This window comes from Panthera pardus, unplaced genomic scaffold (genome assembly GCF_024362965.1).
Source record: "Panthera pardus isolate Hobbes unplaced genomic scaffold, ASM2436296v1 HiC_scaffold_17, whole genome shotgun sequence".
Lineage (NCBI taxonomy): Eukaryota > Metazoa > Chordata > Mammalia > Carnivora > Felidae > Panthera > Panthera pardus.
Genome location: NW_026526732.1, coordinates 98,448,295 through 98,471,608, shown reverse-complemented (window position 1 = coordinate 98,471,608; position 23,314 = coordinate 98,448,295). Strand labels below are relative to the sequence as shown.

The window sequence follows — 23,314 nt, the reverse complement described above, 5'->3', positions numbered from 1 at the left end:
TGGCTGGTGCCCAGGCCTTACTTTTATCTCTTCTTGACAGTTCTGATAGGGATGATATTTGTGGCTAACTTATTCAATGTTGTGCAACTTGTCACTCTCATACCTGGAGTTGATCATTTCGGAGACATAAGATGCACATATATAGAAATGAATAGCCATGTAAGTCCAGCTAAATGTTAATCAGAATAAATAACATAAAAGGGCAAGTTGAATTTTTTCAGAAAGTCAGAGTCAGTTTCCTGTTTATTTGCTTTGTGAATTTCATGAATCTGGAACTTAGAAAATTTGTAGCTTTCAGAGGACTTCATCTTAGTTTTCATCTATAATAGGTCATCAACATATACATGTGATAAAATATGTTACATATTCTAGAACACAGGATATTTTCCTTAAGGGCAGATTCCACAAGATTATTTTGATAAGTATTTCAATAAAGGTCATAATTTCTTTGCCATTCTAAAGACTTTCCCCATGGCTAACTCTGACATGGGTTTCTGTGCAGGTTGTTTGGGTGGGTCCTACAATGATTCCAGGGTTTCCTGGTTAGTTGAAATATGGCTTTGGTGGGATTCTGCCTATGGAATTCAGGTAGCTTTATGTGCTTAATTGAGTTTTTCACCACAAATCAGAAATAAAACTCTAATTCAGCAGAAAGGTTTATACGGTTTGGGTGGGGAAAGGATAACAAATAACTAAAACATGGACCTTCTTGTGAGTGTGAATAGGAAACATTGAAGGATTCTCGGAACTGAATCTGTAGATTGATATTTGCGCTGTTTAAGTGTGTGCTAAGCTGCACCTGGGGTTTCCGATTACTTGCTCTGCTTACTTTCCGATTACTTGAAGACTGTATGGTTTGTGTTTCAAAACAGCAAAGTTTTGATCCTGGCTGTTTCTATAAGCAGTTTGTACCAAAAGATCGGTTTCCGGATATCTTATAACTAAGAACTCCACAGTTCTAGAAGAGAGGAAAATTCAGTCTTTAGAACATGGGGTACATTGCCAGCTGCGCACACTAGGGCAGGTGTCCCATTACTGCCCCACTGCACAGGGCTGTTTTCTCTGTGAAGAGAGAGACATAAGGGAGACGTAGCAGGCAGATCCATGAAGTTCTGTGATTCTGTTTGCCCCTGCATTACCTCCTTGCCAACACTAACCCAAATGCAAAGAGTTAGCACTCTAGATGACAGGCCCCTGCTCTAATACCCATCTCAACCTGATAAGCTGGCTTCTTCTTGGGAATTTAGTTTGGTTTTGTCAATTACCAATATGTTTCCCTTGAGACTTTTATTATGAATATCTTTAAAGTTAAGTTAGTTGTAATCAATAGTTCTCATATTTTTTAAAATTTTTTATTTCAATAGTTGTGATTAATATTTATAGAAAGTCCACAGTGCTCACTTTCATATTTAAAGTTATATTAAAATTTATTCAAAGATAAGATCACCAAGTATTATTGGAGAAGACTACATAAATAGAACTGATGATTCAGACCCGCATTTAATAATTCTGTCCCCATATGATTTGCATAGGTTACAGAAATGCTTTTTCTTAACATAGTCTTTCTGCTCCTCCTCTCCACTTTGACATATTAACTTTTGCTCTTCCTGGCAATGTTTTCTATTGCAAAAGATAAAATTTCAGCCATTTCAACATTAAAAATAACCATAAAGTCAACCAAAAGTGATCACATTTAATCAAAGTACCTGGAATCAATGAAAACAGTTTTGTTTTATTTTGTTTCATGAATTAAAAACTGCCTTACTATTCTTAGGATCTTAGTGACATTTCCTCAGGCAATTTGAATGTGATTTGAAAATTACCAAAGTGGATTATACTCTATGTATCAATCTGTTCTTATCACTGCAGCTGAGACACTGAGATGACAGTCGAACCTTATATTTTTCAATAGTTGAGTAACACCATGCTTGTTTTTACTAAACTTGATGAAAGAGAACGTATGGTAAACTGGATGCATATCACAAACATGGGAGGTCGTAATGTTTCCAGCATATGGCATCTTGCCATTGACCACAGCCTCTTGGAACAAGATAAAGTCGTTGAAATAGTTAACAGATGTTAGCCATACTTGAAATATAAAAGTTCTATTGCTAAAAATTATGTACGGTCAGATGGAGATTTGGCGCTTGGTTCATAATTTAACTGACTTGGCAAATGGAAAGTTGAGATCCAGAGGCATAACGCATAGGACTGAGGCCACACACTTTGCACACTATGCAGAAGCTCATAAACCACTGACAATATGTATACTGTGCTAAGCCAGCTTGATTAAGTATTAACACAGTATTTGATACTTAGGGAAACCTGAAGTTAATTTTCACATCTACTAAATTAAAAAGTTATTTCTATTGGAGCAAAAGAGTAGACTTTTCTCCAAGTTCAAAAGCATATCTACAAATTGTAGTGTTTTACTTCAGCTTCCAATTTACCGATGACTGCATATTGCTTTCCACTGATTTCATAATTTGTCCAGTAATATACTTTAAAATTACATCTTTTTTTCCCCCACTCTTGTCTATTACTTCACATTTCAGAACAACTTGATAGTAATGATTTTCAGATGAGTATCTGTAGATGAAATGGATCTTCTCAGCCTTAAGTCACAAATTTATTCAAGTCAAGCATTGAAGGAGGCTTGTGCTACTTTAGAGTTTGTGGTTTTATTCACAGCTTTGCAAATAAAGTCACCAGCTTCCATCACTTTGTAAATATTGACACCCTGATAAGGAAAAGAAGGGAGACCAGTTGGATTAGGGAGAAAGAAGACAAAACAGATTTCCGTTTATTAGTAGTTAATTCACAATTTGAAAATTATTAAACAAAATGTTGTTCATTGTTGATCTGAAGACAACATTTGTCTCCATGAATCCTGCAGTCAGCATTTTAGTTTCTTATGTTTTAATAAAGCATATCTTGAATCTGCCCTTTCTATAAAATCATAGGCTAGCCATACCTGAAAGACCTCAGTGTAATTCAAGGTTGTACCTAAACTCTAGGAAGGACAGTAACAAAACTAGAAACAATGTACAAAATACCAGTGAAGGGCAATTAAAATTAGAATGGTTTGGAGGAGTTCATAGATAAGGACTTAAGACAGAAAATCTTTTTACGATGTAAAGAAACAAACTTGATCAACCTATAGGAGATAGAAGAAAAGTGAATGCATGATTTTAACCATATTCAGAAACACTATCAGTGTGATATTGAAGGAAGTAGTTGTAGGTCAAATAAAATGAAGTAGTATTTAGTACACATCTGGAACTTGTTTGTGAGGTTGTACTGGCTGAAAGCATAAACAGGATCAACAAAGGCTTAGATAAATCCACGAATGACAGATAGGCAGTTGGGTATGAAGGCCAAGTTCGGGGCATACCCCTCATCTCTTGGGCTTGGTGTAACAAAAGGTCCCTATCAAGGTATCCACCCAGCACTTCTGCTGCCACTAGGGGAGACAGAGAATTAGGTAGATTACCCAGAGGTTGCCCTCAGGTAGCATTTCATAAACTCTCAAGTCCTCCCTTAACATGGACTAGAAACTGTATGGACTTAAAATCGAATAGACTCAGGCTTTCGTGCTATTAAGTAATTCTTTTTTTTTTTTTTTAATTTTTTAAATTGTTTTTATTTATTTTTGAGACAGAGACAGAGCATGAGCAGGGGAGGGGCAGAGAGAGAGGGAGACACAGAATCCGAAGGAGGCTCAAGCACACAGCCTGACACGGGGCTCGAACTCATGGACTGTGAGATCATGACTCGAGCCAAAGTCGGACGCTCAACTGACTGAGCCACCCATGCACCCCACTATTAAGTAATTCTTAATATTTATGTACAAGTCCCTCATTTTCTTAAAATAGACAAATATAAATACTCACAGGGCCTTCTCATAACAAGACTCATAAGGAGATCATCATTTTAATACAACCGATTCCTCTCTAGAAACTTGTAGAGCAATGTTTCCTTTGTAGTTTACTTGTTTGTTTTTGGGGAATGATCAAGAGAAATATTTTGTAAAGTGACACTTATAAATGATTTTAATTTTAATTTTGCTATAAAGTTGTTCTAGGGTACCAACATTTGCTTTGGTCTGAGTTTATTGGTTGCGTCCTGAGAATGGCTTTAGGTGGAACATGTTAGGCACATCTTAGTTGATATCCTAAATCCAGTGCTATTTAAGTTTTGTGAATAATTAGCTACATGTGTCTTTCATTTTTGAATTACACCCAGGAAGGAATAATAGAAAGATAACCAGTCTTCTTTGCTCCCCAAGAATTCCATTGATAACAAGTATGTACTGGAATTTGCTGACATTTTACCCAAAAATTTCATTTTGACCTTTCTCTCTCATTTTACTTAACAGAGACCATTATGAAATAACATTGCATGTTAAATATTGAGTCATTTGTCAGATGCTTAAATAGGTCTCATGTACTATGATATGTTCTGGGGTTTCAAGAACCTCATGGAGAATAAAGTTTCTGTCCTCAGGTTGTTTACAGTAAAGCAGGCAATATGGAGTCCTGTTGAGGGGAGGGGGGGACCCTGTATTATAATTAAAGACACTGACAGAGTAATGCCCAGCTGATTACGAGGGCAGAGGGTGAGTTAGTCAACCCACTGAGGATAAGAAAGTAGTGAGGAATGTGTCAGGAAAGTGTGTCAGGAAGGGTAAATCCTGACTTGAGTGTTACCTGGGGAGTATAAGTCTTTGAGAAGGAGGACCAATGGGGCACTGCAGGCAGAAGAACAGTACAAAGTACCTGAAAAATGGATACTATATATGTAGGATGATAGGCAGAGATGACTTGAAAAGTTATGACTAGGCGCTATAAGGTGACAGAACACAGCTTTGCTTTTCAGTAAATGAGAACCCACTTCTGGGTGCTCGAGAAGAAACCAGGCATATTCACATTTGTATTTTGGATGAAATCCTCTGATGGCAGCATGAAGATGGATTTAAAGGCAAGTCAGAAGCCTGCACACCAGTGTAGAGGATGAATACCCAGAAAAGAGATAAGGGATTGTGCTGACATAGTAAGGGTATTAAGGAACAAACAATCAAAGTAACTTACAAGTGGCTCTTGGTCATTGACTGGACATGGGAGCCATGGTGACACGGGAATTCTACAGAGAAGCTTGGCTTATTAGCTGGGTAGCTGGTTGAATTGCAACTCCTACCCAGTGTAACAATCCTCTCCTTAAATTGTGAATTCTTCTGAATGAAGCTGTGGCTTATTTGCATTTCAGCTCCCAAGGTCTAGAACATGACCTGGTACATAATAAGCATGAAAGCATCAGCTAAGTTCAGTTTGGTCATCTAAGTCATGGCCATACATTTTTACTGGAAATGATTAGGGAATTTTGTAAATGAGAGTTACCCCTAACCAGGGAAGACAGGTTAAGTCCCAGGTGATATTACCTATCACCCAGTAAATGTCACTGGAGCATCTCTGTGTAAAAGGAACAGTTGTAATAATCATTCACTGGCTGCAGGGAGAGCTAGACACATTATACATTATACAACCTCAGGGTAGGTTCAGAGGTAGTAGCACACAGGTTGGCATGGAAACCCAAATGTGAGGAACCCAACAGTATGGACCTGGGGATCAAGCAGGGAGACACTAGAAGAGTTTTTGAAGATGGTAGCACTTCACTCTTCAGGTGAAATTGAGTATGGGGAGTAAGGCCAACCAAGTGGTGGTGGCAAATGGTGCTGCAGGACCTTTAACGTAAGTAGTGTGAGGAGAGAGAAAAGATGAGAGAGAGGAGCAACATTCCATTTTGTAATCCAGATGATGCTTTCAAGTAATGTTAACAAGCATGTGGTGGGATGCCTGGGTGGGTGGCTCAGTCAGTTAAGTGTCCTACTTCAGCTCGGGTCATGGTCTCACCACTTGTGAGTTCTAGCCCCGCGTTGGGTTCTGTGCTGACAGCTCAGAGCCTAGAGCCTGCTTCAGATTCTGTGTCTCCGTCTCTCTGTCTTTCAAAAATAAATAAAGTTAAAAAAAAAAAAAGCATGCAGCAAAACTAATCAGTAATTTAGGTGAATATTGTAGAGGATGTGACTTTCCAGGTACTTTTTTTTAAAGAGACTATTCTTGTTGTCCAGTGTCTCATGCCCTAAGTACTGTTAAGCTCTCCTTTTTCCTGACCATTTCAATAGTGCCCTGGGCCCTTTTCCAGAAGCCCTAGTTGTCAGTGCAAGAAAATCAAGATCTCCATTTCCTCCTAGGAAAACATCCATCCAAAACAAAACGGCAAAAATAACAATCCTAACAGCAAAGACACAGGCTCTGACTCACAGTGTGTGAAATCAAATCAGATGATACATGAAAAAGTACTTTGGAGGTCATGAAGCACCATAAAAATGTGACATGGTAGCATTATTGGTGATGGGGCTATAGCAATAAGTTACTTTATAAAGCCCCCTAAAGAGTTTTTATTGTGTTTTCCCACTGTGCATTTTAGCAGATAGCAAAAGTGTAGTAAAACTTTGACCTCAAAATTGCTTCCCAAATCTGAGACACATTCCCCTTTGTATCTGCAAGGCATGCATGAATATTAAAATATGTTAAATTACTTACTGTGTTGAGCCCCAAGCCATTAAGCATATATATCAAATCCTCAGTGGCTACATTCCCAGAGGCACCTTTTGCATACGGACAACCACCTAATCCTGATACTGCGGAGTCCACCACATTAATTCCCATCTGGAAAACAAACCAGAACACTCAGGGCTTGTCTATTTATGGCACGCAAATTGTTGAATTTCTATTTAACCTGTTCCAAAGAGCAAATAAGCGAAATCTAAACCCATTATGCAAACATACTCACTTACTCACCTGCTGCTAGAACAGTCCCTGGGGTGCTGATTTCTTTTCTATCTAATCTTGTCTGTTAGGCTAATGGAAATTCTAAGGATCTCAGGAAGGAGAATAATCTTAGATAAAAATTAAAATGGTGTTATTCAGAGGGGGTGAAGCTTGAAGTAAGATGAATTCACTCTCAGGTCAGATATATTCTCCAACCAATTCTCTAGCTCTATCCTAGTAGTATTATATAAACACAAAGTATTTCCAACATCCCAGCTCAAAGTCAGTGTGCCTTGGAAGACTGGTCTTAGTGGTAGGGTCACTGTATTTGAAGTAGTATTTTAATGGACTCAATTCACCTATTCAATTCACTCGATCTTTATTGAGCCACTATTTTGCATACCCAAACCTGCTGCTTTGGGAGAACTGAAGAGACACTTGTAAGGCAAGCCATCCACCGCCAATGCTAGCTCCATCTCACAGTTATTGGGTCCTCATTAAGTGCTAGATGTTACTCCTAACATCTTAGGAGTATTAACTGCTAACCCTCACAAAAAAAAACCTCATAAGGAAGATATTCTTCTATCCTCGAATCACAGATGAAGAAACTCAAGTACAGCAGGACAACAGAATTTGCCCAAGGTCACCTCTGTCTCCAGAGAATTCGACACTGGGATTATGGTCTCTGGAAACATGCAAATTGGTACAGGTTATGCATGTAGGGACAGGAAAGTTAGAAGGTGTGTGTGCTGGAGGTGGTTTGGAAGACATGATCACAGTGGGGTCTGAAAGGGGTGTTGGAGATCGGGATCGGAGAAGACTGAGAAGACAGGGAGGCATGTATGCTTCTATAAAATGTGACAAGTGGATAATCACATGCTACCAAGAGGCCTAATCTGATTCTTCATCACCTGGGAATTGAAGAAAAAGTAACATGGTCTTAGCTAAAATGCGAAGCACCTGAAATCAGAGCTCTTGGGTGGCCAGCTGGCTTGATAATCTGAATGTTTCACAAGATCCCTGATGCTGCCCTTGCTGCTACTCTGGGGATCACACTTCCTTTTGCTTTTCTTTATCTTTTCTGATAAACTTTTTGTTTTAGAATGGTTTTAGATCTTCAGAAAACTTGTGAAGGACAGAGCATTCCCATATATTATGCACCTAATTTCCTGTGTTATTACATTATCTTACACTATTAGGGTAAATTTGTCACAGCTGATGAACAAATATTGGTATGTTATTAAAGTCCATTCGTTCTTAGATTTCCTTAGTTTTGAACTTAATGGCCTTTTCTGTACTTTCATTTGGGTTTGTCTGATGTTTTTTTTTTTTTTAATGGTTAGACTAAAATTCTGAAATATTTCAAGAAAGACAACAGAAGTAAAATGCCCTTCTCAATACATTGTATCAAGGGTACATATGATCAACATGTTTTATGACTCATATGCACCTTGATCACCTGGCTGAGGTTGTGTTTGTCAGGGTTCTTCTGCACCAGGAAGTCCCCACTCCCCACTTTCCAGATTATGCTTTTTGGAGGAAAGTCATTATGTGCAGCTCGCACTTAAGAGGTAGAGAGTATCTACAGAAATTATTTGGAATTCTCCCATTTGGGGGATTTGTATATTCTCCTCTATCTATTCAAACATTATTTTTTGTCAGTAGGGACTCATGGTATTTTTTTCAGTTTGGTGTACAATATTACTTTCTATATTTGTGGCTCAAGTTGCTTGAGATTTGGTTTTTAGCTCCCGGGTCCCTTTGTCATACCAAGGGGAGGGGACTGTGCTTTTTGAATCACTCTTCTAGATATCCTCTTAAGAGTTAAGAGGATATCTACCAAGGCCTACAAGTTTAAAAAAAAATTGGATGATAGACCAAAACGTTTAACAGTGGTCATCACTGGGTGGTGTGATTACAGGTAAATTAATTCTGTTTGTCTTTGTTTTCCAGTTTCTCCACAATGAATGTTAATTATATATAAAGAAAAAAAAAGGCTCTGTAAACTGTAGTCTGTAGTAGAATGAGAATGAACATAAATGAATCTAAGATTCGTTTTCTTGATTAACATCATTATTTTGCAATTAACTGATCTTCCTAGCATGTGAGACTGCAGGGTTAATCTGCATACAAAATCATTGAATACAGACATGATCTGAGTGAAAGGTTACCTGGAAAATTGCCTTTACCTCTTTCCTAGCATCAGAATAGCTGTAGACATGGATTTTCTGTTAGTAAGCTCTATTCCCAAATTAATTGAATCAATCCTACGCAATATGTGACTTTAAAACAAAGTTGAAGAAATTATTAAAGTATACATTACCTGCGAAGGAGAACATTAAGATATTAGTGCCTTTTAAATTGTCTCTCCAAAATAAAAAAAATCACAGTACTATTTTAAAAGTATTTTTTTACGCAGTATCTCCTACATTCTGATCTCTATTAAATGTGCAGTTCTGTTCCCTAGAAATAACTCTTAATGAAAAATGTTGACCATATACTAAGATTTTTAAACAAGCTGCTTTGGAAACTTCTAGTCTTAGTTAACTAAGAAAATTTGGTTTTACTATGTATGTTTTCTTTACTTCCCTATTCCATTAGAAATGATACATACTATCATGTAAACAAGTTCTTGACCCAGTAGGAAGAAAAATATTTGATTCTTGATGGTAAATAGAAGGATGTTTTTGTACTTAATTATTGAAATCATGATATTATAGTAAATGTCACTACTTTTACTATATTACTATCATGTATTTGAAAATAATAGATAGGCTCTTAGATGAGTTTATCATAAAGAGATTCTTTGCATTAAAAGATCATTCTTAGAAACCCCCTTCCCAGGTCTCCAAACAGAAACCACTACTTTCTGGTTCTTTGAGGTGTGTGTGTGTGTGTGTGTGTGTGTGTATACACATGTGCGTTCCCGGGGTGTGTGCACAAGAGGTTTTCTTGCACCATAGATCACAAAACAAAGCATTTGTTTTTTGTTTTGGAGAAAAGGTTATCTTTAGATGAATAGCCACAAGGTGGCAATGCAGCTTCAAAATCCACCAAGTTAAAGTTAAGCATTTACAACCCTACTGGGTTCCAGCCCCCCAAAATGGCAAACATGTAAATAAATCACTTTATATTATACAAATAAATATTTTCTCTTTAAGAGAGGAAACTTACAAACTGTGGTTCAATATATTCAGTGTATGTTTTATTAGTCTTCCTTTGAATAGAACATATTTATGAAGTGCATTCTATGTGCCAGGAACTTGGAATACATACAAAATCCTGTAGCTCATGGGGTTTAGCGTTAGAAATTAAAATTATTATATATTTTGTCACTGAGAAGTTATCAAACTAGAGGCCATTTTCTCTAGGGTAAGAGAACTAATTCTCCCAAAAATAAAACTCAGAACTCAAAGGGTGGAGGTGTGCTTGGCTCCCACATTTCTCCAAGCCTATGCTTAAAGCTATTAATCCAGTGACCAGGAAATGATAAACTTGTTGAGTTCAGTTACATGTGCTCTGTCTGCTTGAGCTCTGCAGTTACACGCTTGGACTTAAGGGCTGAGAAAAATGAATGAAATATTAGTACCCACTTTTTCTGGAAAATGGTAAATTATCTACCATGAGCACATCACTCTGTGCTACAATCTTAGGTAAGCTCTATGGAGTAGTAATCTTGTGTACTGCTTAGATGCCCAAACCATGCTGATATTCTAACAAAAAGTACATCTTGACTTTCTTCGTGCTTGCTGTAAGAACTTACTTCCCAAACAAAACTGAAGAATACCTTAAGAGGTGTCAAATCATTTTGCAAAATTTACAATATCCTATATGTTCATGATTTCAAAATATCTAATGGAATCTAAAATTTTAGGTATTGAGGATACTCAAATCTTAACATACCAAAATTCTGTATATTCCTTAAGGTTTGAAATAGCATTTAATTTCTTTACCCCCTGAGATCAACTTTCTCTTTAAAAACAACCGTTATGTTAGATTTAATTTAAAAATAAGGTAATTTCCGATGGTGTAAGCTACACATTTTGGATTTAAGTTACTCAGGGAAAAGGCAAATATTCATGTAGGATACCTATTAAAAATATACTCATTTTTCTAATATTTGTCTCCTTAGCCATTCCTCATAGCTAGTATCCCCTCTAACATAGGATTGCAATTTTCCATGCATGAGGGGCTACTTGTCTTCCAGGGGTCAGACCAGATAGCACTTATGGACCATGACATTCTTTCAAATAAGCCCAGATCTTGCCTTGAGATACTTCTCAACCAGTACTGTAAACAATTAGTATATATTGAGTTATGATACCACCTGAGAAATAGCACTCTATGCCATTCATGTGCACTGTGAATATAACATATTACATAAATCACAGATAATGAACACTTAGCATACATGAATAAAGTCCAGTGTTTTAATTAAGTGACATATATACCAAAACTGGTATGTAAATGATAATAGGCATATAAATTGCTGTTGGGGGATAACTAAGCCATTGGTGATTGGTTATTAATACTTTCATATAATATCCTTTATCTTTGAACAGATTTTCTGACATCATTTTTTTTGCCTTACTATACATAATGAGATAGATTATATTCTTACCTTCATTTAGTATATTTCAAATGGAGATAGAAATGGGACTGTGTACATAGGAGGGGGTAAGGAAATGGAAAAAGAGATAACAAGGAAATTATCAATTGCGGTAAGACAAAATAATAAATACTATTAGTGAAAATTTATTGAATGTTTATTTCGTCACAGATATTGTGTCATATGCTTTACATATGATAAAGTCACACAAAGTTAGTGTGAAATGGGTGGTAACCCAGGCCCATTTTATTGATGAGGGAACTGAGCCTCCAAGAAGTCAAACACTATTTCTTGCTTTTTGCAGTAGCTGTGTGCTACTGCCAAATACTAATTGTTAACGTTTAATGAGCCCTGACTATATGCAGGGCAGATGACTAAACACTTTCCATGTAATCCTTGTAATAACTTCAGGAGGTGAAGTGTGAATTAGGAAGAAAACACTGACAAATCAAAAGCCTTCCCGTTTCTTATGACGCTTTCTTCAACTTTCTAAAAAGTCTGTACACAATTTAGTAACGAGAGATTTGAGAAATTAAATGCTGTCCAAAGGTTTTTTTTCCCCTATGAAGCTAGCCCAAGAAAATAGCCAGAAATGTTAATATAGATTTATGTTCGAGTAGATATTCTTTGTAGCATGATTTGTAACAGGAGAAAGAAGGCCATAAGTTAAATGTCTGATAATAGGGAAGTAGTTAACACATTAGATAAGATGGACTATTTATTATGAAATCATTAGATACCCACTGAAAAAACACATTCAGTGAGGAACAAACCTCCATATGTTTGAGGCACTATTCATTTTGAGGTGTGCAGTAATATTGGCACAGCCAATTAGAGCTGATATACCAGCTGATGAGATAGGTTAAAATCTACCATTTTGCAGCTAGTTTCTATTCTATCTTTTCTTTTGTTAATGGAGCATTTCTTAATGATTTTATTTTATCTCTTGAGATGATTTCTCTTGGCATCATCTACTTTGGCCTGTTCTTGAGTGGACGGTGCTACTATACCGCACTTCTCCAGTAACCTGTAGAAAAGGACAGAAAAATGTCCTTTGAAGTAGAGTGAGGAGAGGATGGACAGAGGTACAGAGATGTGTTAAAGCAACACAGACCTCGATTTTCAGGAAAATAAATGATCAGTAATCTACCTCTTTAAATTGTTTAGTAGTTACCCTATGGTTTACAATAGAAATATTTAATAAGTACCTTCAAATATCCATGCCACATATAATGAAAGACCTTAAGACAGTAGATTGTCCATTCCATCCAACCACCCTTTGTGCTGTAGTTTCCTTACGTTTACTTTTATAATCCCCTAATACATTTACATACCCATAACATGTTGCTACTCTTTTTGCTTTAGGCAATTATCTTTTAGAGCAATTAAAATAAGGAAAAGAATTCACTTTGATTTACTCCACTTTGAGTTCTCTGAAGAAACTTGACAAGAACATCAGAGATTCAGATCACAGTATTCAGTTAACACTTTTTGGAGGTGGATGAAGGAAGATGAGTTACTAAAAGAGACAAGGAGTTCAGGAGGAGGTCCAATGTCACAAGCCAGAGTGGGAAAATTTTCTCTAAATACTTACACCACAGTAATGAAGGCTTCACAGAAGGAGAAGTCTTTCTATTTAAGGAAAATAAGAGCCTAGAAAAACTACTGGATATGAAACTGACAAATTTTGAAATGGATTGTTGCAGCATAGACAGGACAGGGAGAGCTAGCAATTACTTGAAAAACAAATGGAGAGCATACAGCCTAGTTCTTAAAAAACCAGTTTAGGGAGACCTGTATTTGAACCTGTTCTGCCACTTGTTAACTGCATGATGTTGATAATTTTACTTTACTTCTCTGTCCCACCAACTGTAGAATGAATATAATAGTACTAAATGATGGCTTGTTTACTATTTTGTGAGATCTTCCATGGGAAGTGCTTACCACATAGTTTGGCACATAACACTCTGCAAATGTTGGCTTTAACAAGGATAGGTCAAGAATATAGAGACAGAGGGCATGTGGTCTTAAAGAAAATTAGGGCATAATTGGGGGTATGTGAATGGAGAGATAAGGGGAATATCTGAGACCTATAACTTGGAAGCCTTAAGGGACAAATTAAATGAAGTAAAGAATGATACCAGGGGTGCCTGGGTGGCTCAGTGGGTTGAGTGTCCGACTTAGGCTTAGGTCATGATCTCACAGTTCGTGGGTTTGAGCCCAGTGTTGGGCTCTGCACTGGGATCCTCTCTTCCACCCCCAACCCCACCCCCTTCTCTCTCTGTCCCTCTGCCACTTGCACTCTCTCTCAAAATAAATAAATAAACTTAAAAAAAAAAAGAATGATGCCATACATAGAAGAGAAAATTCACAGAGCAAAACCCTTAGGGGATGTGGATGAATTTGGGATTAAGGCAGAAACATGGAGTTGAGCTAGAAATTAGTGGAGAAAACTGTCCTTTGAAGTAGAGTGAGGAGAGGATGGACAGAGGTACAGAGATGTATTAAAGCAACATGGACCCTGAAGTTTTCAGGAAAACAAATGATCAATAATCTCAGAAACACAGTGACTGAGTTTATCTGCTGAGATTTCAGAAACGAGTTATGTCATTTCTGGCTCCCTGATACTAGCTTCTCTTAGACCCAGCCCTACCCTGCTCTTCCCACACTCTTTGATGTGTGCACAAATAGGTAGATAGATAATGGGGAGGAAGAAAAGTGGACAGATCAATAAATAACACTGGAAACAATAAAAATTGTACCTATACATTTTTCATAAGAATCTGTAAACTATTTTTCATAAGGATCTATAAATTCAAGAGTTTTACAACAATACAATTTAGTCTATTTCCCTTGTGATTAATTGATTTAAAGGGAACTAAGCACCTGAGTTCCTTGTGGGGTTACCAAAAGTCACAGAGGTCATTAGTTCTTGAGGTGGATCTGGATTCTAGAGGTGGATCTTGTCTCTGGAATTTCACTAGTAGGAGGTAAATAAATTCTAGTTCCAAATGAATGTTAGTGGGAAGACTATCTAATGGTATAAATATGTAACTAAATATTAAGTTTTAAAAAAGTTAAAAGAATGAAAGCACAGTGATGCTGACAAGAATTAAGTGTCAATGTTATCAATACTCATAAACCAAGAAGGGCTTGGGATAATAGGAGGACCAAATTTGGGGGGCAGTGGAGAGTCAAAACAGCAAGATATATATATTAAGTGTATGAGGGCAAGAACGTTCCTCTATCTCACTTCATCATAGGCTCAGTATATGGCATAGCTCTTAGAACATAATAAGTTATTACTCAAATATTTTTGAAAGAATTGGACAAGTAATGTATCTAAAACAACAATACATGCAATACCAAGACCCGGTGTAAGTATAACTACACATGATAATAAATGAACTTGATAAATTCAATTGGAAACACAGAACTACATAAGGAGGACACTAAAATAAATGAAATGATTCAGTGGTTCACTACCTATGTTGTTTGTTCCCTAAACCTCCTTTTCTTAGAACCGTCTTCTCATAAAGATGGGTTCCTGGAACCTGTTTGTGTGTTCAGTGACTCCTTATTCAGTGCAGTTGATGGACCTCAACTGAGTCAATCACAGTCTCCTCTCCCAGAACTCATAACAGACACAAAGATAGAATTCACCTTTCTAAAAGGTCAGATGTACAGCATATAAACTATGGAGAAACAACTTTTTATATGAGCAATGGAAAAGCAGAGAAATTCAGTCTGCAGTAAGAGGGAACAGGAAGCATCACTGAATCAGAAATGTCACCTGAATTTCAGACAGCTTCTCAGTCTTTCTGAGGTCCAGTTTCACTTCCTCTTTACCTCTGTTTTTGAAATAACTTTTAATCAGAGCTTTGTCAAGTGTCTTCAACCATATAATATTCCTAGGAAGTAGGTACTATCATCATTTTATAAATGAGAAAACTGAGTCACAGAATGTTTAATATGACCATGCATAGTGTTACGTATTTGATAAGTGATTAAGCTGAGATGCAGGATTAGGTGAAAAAGTCTCCAAATGTCTGCTCTTGTGTGTGTACTTCTTTAGGAGGTTTTCATGAGACATCCCTGTATCCTCATAACAAAGGGTCCTTTTTGCTTAAGGTAGTTTGAGTTGGCTACTGTGGCTTGGAAACAAAGAGTAGTAACTAACACATCGTTAAGTTAATGACCTGGCAGAGAAGATATTCATAAAAACAAAGAACTATAATACAAAGTATAGTGTGGTAGTTATTATGAGAATTACAAACAGAGCTATTCAGAAACACCAGTGAGACGGTTTCTATATTTTGTAAGGGAGCAAGGAAGGAGGGGCAGGGTGAAAAGGTTGATGAATAGTTTGGCTCAGCTTTGGGCCTTGAAGGATGTTGACAAGTGGGGGATGGTGAGGGAAAATATATTCTACAGAGAAAGAACAGCTTGAGAAAAGGCACATATGATGAACAGGCCAAGGATGTACTGAGAATATTTTAATGAGTCCTGTACTGTAGGGGCTGTTGAGGTGTGGAAGGAGTGCGGTTCCAGATCATGATAGGCCCTGAATGCCTTTCTCTGGGGTATGAGCTTTATTTCTTACAAAATAAAGAACTACTTAAGGTCCATGAATAATCATGGCATCATAAGCATTTGTTTCACTCAAAGTTTGTTATCAGGGGAGCAATAATGGAGATGGATAGAGGTTAAGAAATATGTAAGCAGAAGTACTTGTTAGAAAAATTAGGGCAATGCATGAAGTCAGTGGTGATGAGTATTTAAAATGAAGCTTTTGTCATTGACAAAAGCAGACTTCTAGCTTAACAGCTAATAGAAGGATGATCCATTAGCTGGAATGGGATACAGAATCAACTCCAGTAAAAAGTAGAAAATCATTATAGATATTTAAAACAAAACTGGATATTTAACATGTCATTTCTTAAAGCATTCATGCTTGTTCAAAACTAGCATTAATTCTTCTTAATCTTTAATTGTATACCTATTTCTTCTTGCTCACTTATATCTGGGGTGATCAATGGCTTTGGTAATGTTCAAATTAATGGTTAAGCATTCTTATAACCCAAAGAATTGACCTCTCTTGGGCAGTGAAACAATTAAAAAAGATATGGCATCGTGCTTCCTGGTTTGAAGATTTCGTCTCTCTGTTGAGTACTAGGGGTGTAGTTGGGGTAATGGGTGATAGAAATTTCAGATAGGTTAAGGGAAACCCTAGAATGCATGAGAGTGGTCCTGCTTATAAAGGTGTATTCTGGGAGTGTATAAGACTCAAAAGCTCCCATCCAACTGGCTGGAATGCCAGCTCAGCAAAGGTGAAGTGAGGAACCTGGCAAGTGGGACCCAAGGGAGCCTCAAGGACAATAGAGCACTCAATCCGGCCACAGAAAGCATACAACAGTTTTGTATATCCCTCACCAGAGGTAAGAGAGCACAAGCAAATGTGAGAGAACTAGGATAATGACCAGGAAGGAGCCAAGTATGAGCCAACATCTATACACCATGATTGCCTATCACAAGGGGCAAGGCTGCACAGGATGGAGAGATGCATCAGAGGAGATGAGTGAGGACTGAGAATGCCATAAAACCAGGTAACCCCTGACTAATGGTGGATGGGTACTCAAACTCCCTTCAAGTGGACAAGCTCATAGGAACAAAAGGCAAAGAAGAGCAGGGGAAACTTGAGGCACTGAGTTTTAAATGGAAATGATTCAGCTGATTTGACTTCAGCCATTTATTAGGAGATATTTGGAGCATTTAAACTGGAGGGATTATTAAACTGAACATTGTCACTTATTTACATAGAAAGTTTAAAACATTTCACAATGTTATATCACTGTATGATTACCACTCACATCCTTATTGTTCATTTCAAATAGTTCAAGTTCATTCTGATTCCCAAATGACTTACCAAAAAACTTGCTTACTCTAGAGACACCATTGATCAGAATATCTCACAAGATATCTATGGTTATAATGGTGTTAAGTTTTCTAAGCAGTGAGTATAACTTGAAAAGAGAGAAAGCTGAATATACATGAAATCAAAATGGATTTTCCTCCAGTTGAAGCCAATTATTCAGAGAAGGTAGGAAAACAAAAGTATACACTTAAATATATAGCAAGTGAAGTGGGTTTGGAGCAAACCAACATATCTGGAAAACATGATAGGATCAATGGTTGAGGCAATTGTGACCATTTTTGATAAGGCTCAGAGGTAGATAATAGTTGTAGTTACATAGTTCAAGATCATTATGTGGTCAAGAAAGTAGACATATTTTGTATGACTCCCCAGGAAAATGGACAGAAGTACATTTTGCTTGATTATGAGAGAGAACTCGGTAGCCATTTAAGGCTGCCCCAAATTAAATGGTTAACACTCAAAATAATGATCTCCATGCCACTGAAACTATTAAAAGACGGTCTAAAGATTGTAGAAAGAATCCCTTCTCCAGTGAGTGAAGCTATTGGCTTTGAGGCTCTCTAGGATTTTATCCAATCCTAAGGCTTTCTATAAATGCACATTTAACTTAGCTTGCTCAATACCATCTAATTTTGTCATAAAGTTATAAACGTAGATCACATTAAAATATTAAGTGTTTCTGCTATTGTGATTTGAGGTAACACATTCCTGTGGTAGGTCCATTCCTTGGCATCTGTACATGACAGGCAAATTCTAAGCAAAGACACAGTGACTTCTTGGGATGGTAACATTCAATAATCTTCTAGATGGCATACAACTGTGTGTCCAGTGCTAATAGCCAAGAAAAAAGACTTTTAACACACAGTTTAAGAAAAAAACTTGAAGAGTCTCCTAAAATGTGTCAAAACCATACATACTTGGTGTATATGGCGAGCCTGCCAAATACCACTACAGTTACAAAAGCTTAGGATTTGTTTTAACTTTAATACTTACAAGCACCTAAGATTCAATGCTTAGTTAAGAGTTAAAATAGAGAAGCAGACAGGAATTTTTAGATATGAGTCCAAGTACTATTCCCTCTCTTGGCTAGATAACATTCAGAGAAAAAGAAATCACTTATGAAATAAGTAGGAAAATACAACATTAACCATGGGAAAAATGGATTGATATGGCCATATATCCTGTTTGGGTGAGAATAAAGTTAGACTCCTCAACTTTTACAACAGAACAAGAAACCTTCCACCTGCATCTCTGATTCCAAAGTGTGTAGCCCAGTGATACTCAAGTGTCTGCTTGTCTGCCCCTTTTTGGTTCCTGGTTTTGTTTTGTTTTGTTTTGTTTTATTTTGAGAGAGCGAGAGAGAACATGCACATTGGCAGGGGAGTGGAGGGGGGAGAGAGTGAGAGAGGGAGAAAGAATGAGAGAATGAGAATCCCAAGCAGGCTCCATGCTGTCAGCACAGAGCCTGTTGTGGGGCTTGACCTCATGAACCATGAGATCATGACCTGAGCCGAAATCAGGAGTCAGAGGCTCAACCAACTGAGCCACCCAGGCACCCCACCCTTTTTGGTTCCTTAACACAGGGGACTGAGCTGTGTAGCCTGCATTCCCCCAACTTCCATGTCAGCTAGATTCCAACTGGTTCAGCCAACAGAAGGCTCTGATGGAGGAAGAAGCTAGAACATTTCCCCCTCTGTTTCAGGTGGTATTTTTAGCACAGCCTGTTTCCTCATTGTCTCTAAATGTTGACCATGGACAGGCCCATCATGGTTCCACTTCCGTCCTGGTGACTCTGGATGGTGGGCTCCTATAACAATGTCTTCTTTGTCCAGCCTTATGGCCTCACCGATGTTGCAGTGTGATTTCCTGTTGTTGCTAATCTCAGGAGTGCCACCTTAAAAGTGAGAGCACCAGGGTGCAAGATATAAGGAGATATCCACTCTCAGGGTGGAGCAAGTACAGTTAACACCTGAAAATGAGTGCACCCTGGGCACTGGGTTACCCTGCCCTAACCCAGATCTCACTCATCTTTGGTTGCTTTGCTGCCGAATGTTTAGTTTTATGGTTCTCCTTTCACCTGTACACAATTTCCTGGATTCAGTTGCTTATATGGCTCCTGCTTTCTGGCTGCACCCTGAGAGACTCAAACATCCTTTTCATAGAGTTCAATCTGAATTTGTTTCCACTTAGCTGTTGTCAAAGGCAGATTGAGAAAATATTAAAGGAAGACCTTTTAAGAAATATACAGTCCCCCCTCTTCTAAGTATTTGAATTCTAGTCTTAAATGAATTTAATTTATCAGAAAGTTCTATACCAGGATCTCATCAGCTCAGACTCCTGCAGAGATAGCTTCCCTGAATCCTATTTTAAGGTTATTTTCTTTCATTTACTGATAGTCCTTATAAAACATAAAAAATAAGTCTCGTGATGGACAATTTTCCCCCACATATATCTTAAAACCTCCTGATGAATATACCATTCATTAATTTTACTATATTGTATCCTGTCTTAATCAGGATGATCAGGTTGAATTCCTTAAGGGAATAAAAATAGGGGAAATGTGTTGGTTCACTTAAGTGGACTGCGGAGAGTTTGGAGCTAATCTTGGGAAAGACTGGACCCTTTCTGTTTCTTTCTCTCTGTCTCTTTCCCTCACTTCCTCCCTTTGTCTTCACCCACCCCCCCATCATTTATTTTCTGTGTTGGCTTTATTTTTTTTTCATATATTCTATACCAAAGGTCACAGAATTTTATGTAAGAAAAGTGAGCACTTTTTCGTGAGCTCCAACCAGGAAACTACTGGGAAAAGGATATTCATTGAGCCCCCTTGAATCATATGTCCGTTTGTAACTAGTTATTGAAGCAAAGTGCACTAGAGTACAAAGATTTCTTGTAGGAGGGTCATGAGTGTACCATTTCCTATACTTAGGAGGGGTGGTGTGTGTGTGTGTATGTATGTGTGTGTGTGTGTGAGAGGATGGAGAAGGTGCTGTAATTTCTCTGCCCTCACAAGAAGTACATGGTCAGCCTGGTAGGGAAATGGTTTCTTAGAAGAAGGAAGGTGTTATTTTCACAGATCAAACAAGAACTCTTCAGTAAATTGCTTTTGTGGAAGCCACTCATTATATTCCATTTAAGTGTCAATACCATAACAAGATTTGTGTAACTCTTTAGGTCTTTGTTTTTAGAAAACTTGCAACATCATTTAATGCTCAGTAGTGGCAAGTGTTCATCACGTCATTTAACAAACATTTATTGAGTTCCTACATTGTTCTGGGTGTCAGCTCTAGAGTAGTGGAAAATAACATGTACATAACATGTACAAATATATGCTTTTATGGAGCCATCTTTCTGATGGAGGAGAAAACACTTAACATGGTTAAACCACAAGATAAGAACGATGCAGGAAACAATTTACAGGGGAGAGATGCCAATGTACACCATTATTCTTCTACAGAACACTGCTTGAGAAAGGAGTATTTGAGCTGAGACCTGGGTGAAGTAGGAAAATGAACTAAAGAACTTATATGAAATAATTGCCTATAAGGCAAAATGAACAAAGTCAGAACAAAAGCCTTGAAAAGGGATGATGCTCCATGTGTTCAGAGCAGTGAGCAGACCACAATGACAGAGTAGTAGGAAACAGGGAGACAGTGTTAGAAAATAACACCAGACACTTACCAGGGCCAGATATTGTAGACAAGTATATTTTAATAAGGTGTGTATCATTAGGATAGCAGATGGGAGTCTCAGCATTTTTTCAATGATAGGAATAGAATGGAAAACATCTTGGGGCATTATACTTTTTTTCCATATCACAAAACATTTTACTGTATGATAGGTTATGATGTTTTGGATTAATAAACTACAGTGGACTAGGGAGAATGTTACTGGCCAAAGCTGATGAAGCTATTAACAAATTAATTGAAGACATGTTTGTGCTTTCCTGTCAAATAAAACATGTTTACTTGAATAAAAGTCTCCTGTAATTGACTACAGGCTATGTAGTTTCTTACTTGGATGATACAATATGAATTTCATGAATATCCATTAGTTGAAATAGTTCTGATTTCACAAGGAGACCTCTTTGATCAAAATTACTATGAAATGATAGCTCTTATGAACATATTCAGTATTGTCAATCAACCAATACTTACCAAATACACACTTACAAAGGCTCAGCATACCAGTATATTTAAGATACAGTTCTTTATAGAAAAAAAAAACAAAACCTTATAACCTAGTAGAGAAGATATGATGTACATATGAATACACAGAAGGACGACTGTGAGAAGTACTAATTCAAGTCAATTAGGAAAATATAAGAGTTCAAGGAGGAAGGAAATTATTTCAGGCCATGTTAATCAGGGCAGGTTGCATGGAGGAAATGACATCTGAATCTGGCCTTGAAGAGTAGGATGATTTTACAGAGTATGGCACTTGGGAGTAGTCCTTCAAAAAGAACTGAAAACAACACCAATGACTGAACTTGTTAATAACAGTTTCCTGTTTATTGATATTTAACATGAGCTCGATTCTTCCCACGATGTAGCCCAATTTTGTAGAAGTATCCAAAATATTATTTACTATGAAAACATTTAAGTGGTTTCTATGTACAACTCACTAAAGGGGACAAAAATAAAGGTTATATGCAATATTATAAGTCTAGATGCTTAATGGAATGGGTTCTTAAAGGATTGTGATACGTACATACACATACTTTTTAAATTTCAGTCAAATGCTATGTTATTGAATATGTTTAAGATAGCTTATATATAAATATAGGAGATATACATATCCATATATAGCTATCAGTGTGTGTGTGTGTGTGTGTGTATTTCAACCATATTACATAGTTACTATTTAATTTAGAACCTCAGCATCTTCTTTACAGCTAATGTCCATGAGATATCTGTAAATACTATTGCATTTCTTAATAGAATTACATCTGTTCTTTCTCAGTATTTCAGGCCAGTGCCTAATCTTGTATCAATTACTCACATCATCTCACATGTCCAGAAGGAACCTATATCAAAGTTTGTAAGCCATCTAACAAATGCATGAATGCTTCTCTAAAGTATAGCTGTATTTGAAATTTTACAGAGGAGGAACTCTTCCAAGCATCATATCTCACTAAGGATAAAAGAAATCCAAAACTTTACACAAAATAAAGTACATCATATAGTTGTCTATGGAAAATGTGCTAGTTATTTATTGCGATATATGTAAAACTAAAAATATCATGTCAAGTTGGTATTTAACTCAAAACTGAACCAGGGGTGCCTGGGTGGCTCAGTCGGTTAAGCAGCCCACTTCGGCTCGGGTCATGATCTCGCGGTCCGTGAGTTCAAGCCCCGCGTCGGGCTCTGTGCTGACAGCTCAGAGCCTGGAGCCTGTTTCGGATTCTGTGTCTCCCTCTCTCTGACCCTCCCCCCTTCATGCTCTGTCTCTCCCTGTCTCAAAAATAAGTAAAACGTTAAAAAAAAATTTAAAAAACAAAACTGAACCAGTTACGTAAACAAATAACTCATTTTTTTCTTAACTGAAGATGAATGACAATTGAGAGTCATAGCACTGAGGTTTAATTTTACCCAAGTTTTTGTCCCTTTCACCAACCACATATTTATAAACGTCATTTGCTACCAGACAAGGTTTGGGGGAACACAATAGACAGGGGCTTTGGCTTTGCTTTCAGTTCTTCAGTTACTAGATATTTGACTTTGGAAGAGTTACTTTACTTCTTTGGGTCTCACTTTCCATATTTGAAAAGTGAGTTGGTAAAATAGTTCCCTCTTGAGGTCTTACTTTTAGAGTATATAAAAATATTCTCTAAAAAAAGAGGAAGGATAGAGTTCATGGTTACTTTCCTAATTATAAAGGAAATGAGAGATGCTTAAGAGCTCCCTATAAAGTTTTAATAAAATGGCAATCAAGGTACTG

General features: G+C 37.3%; 1 protein-coding gene across 1 annotated transcript in view; it reads right to left on the bottom strand.

Annotated features, from left to right (window-relative positions):
* Positions 1–1,408: 1,408 nt before the first annotated feature.
* Positions 1,409–23,314, bottom strand: part of HMGCLL1 (3-hydroxymethyl-3-methylglutaryl-CoA lyase like 1) — a 193,148-nt gene continuing 171,242 nt past the window's right edge. The window contains exons 8-9 of the mRNA XM_019457457.2: positions 6,603–6,728; positions 1,409–2,740 (exon numbers count right to left, since the gene is read on the bottom strand). Coding sequence (XP_019313002.1) covers positions 2,639–2,740; positions 6,603–6,728 — 228 coding nt within the window. The 3' untranslated portion in view covers positions 1,409–2,638. The remainder of the gene's footprint in view (positions 2,741–6,602; positions 6,729–23,314) is intronic.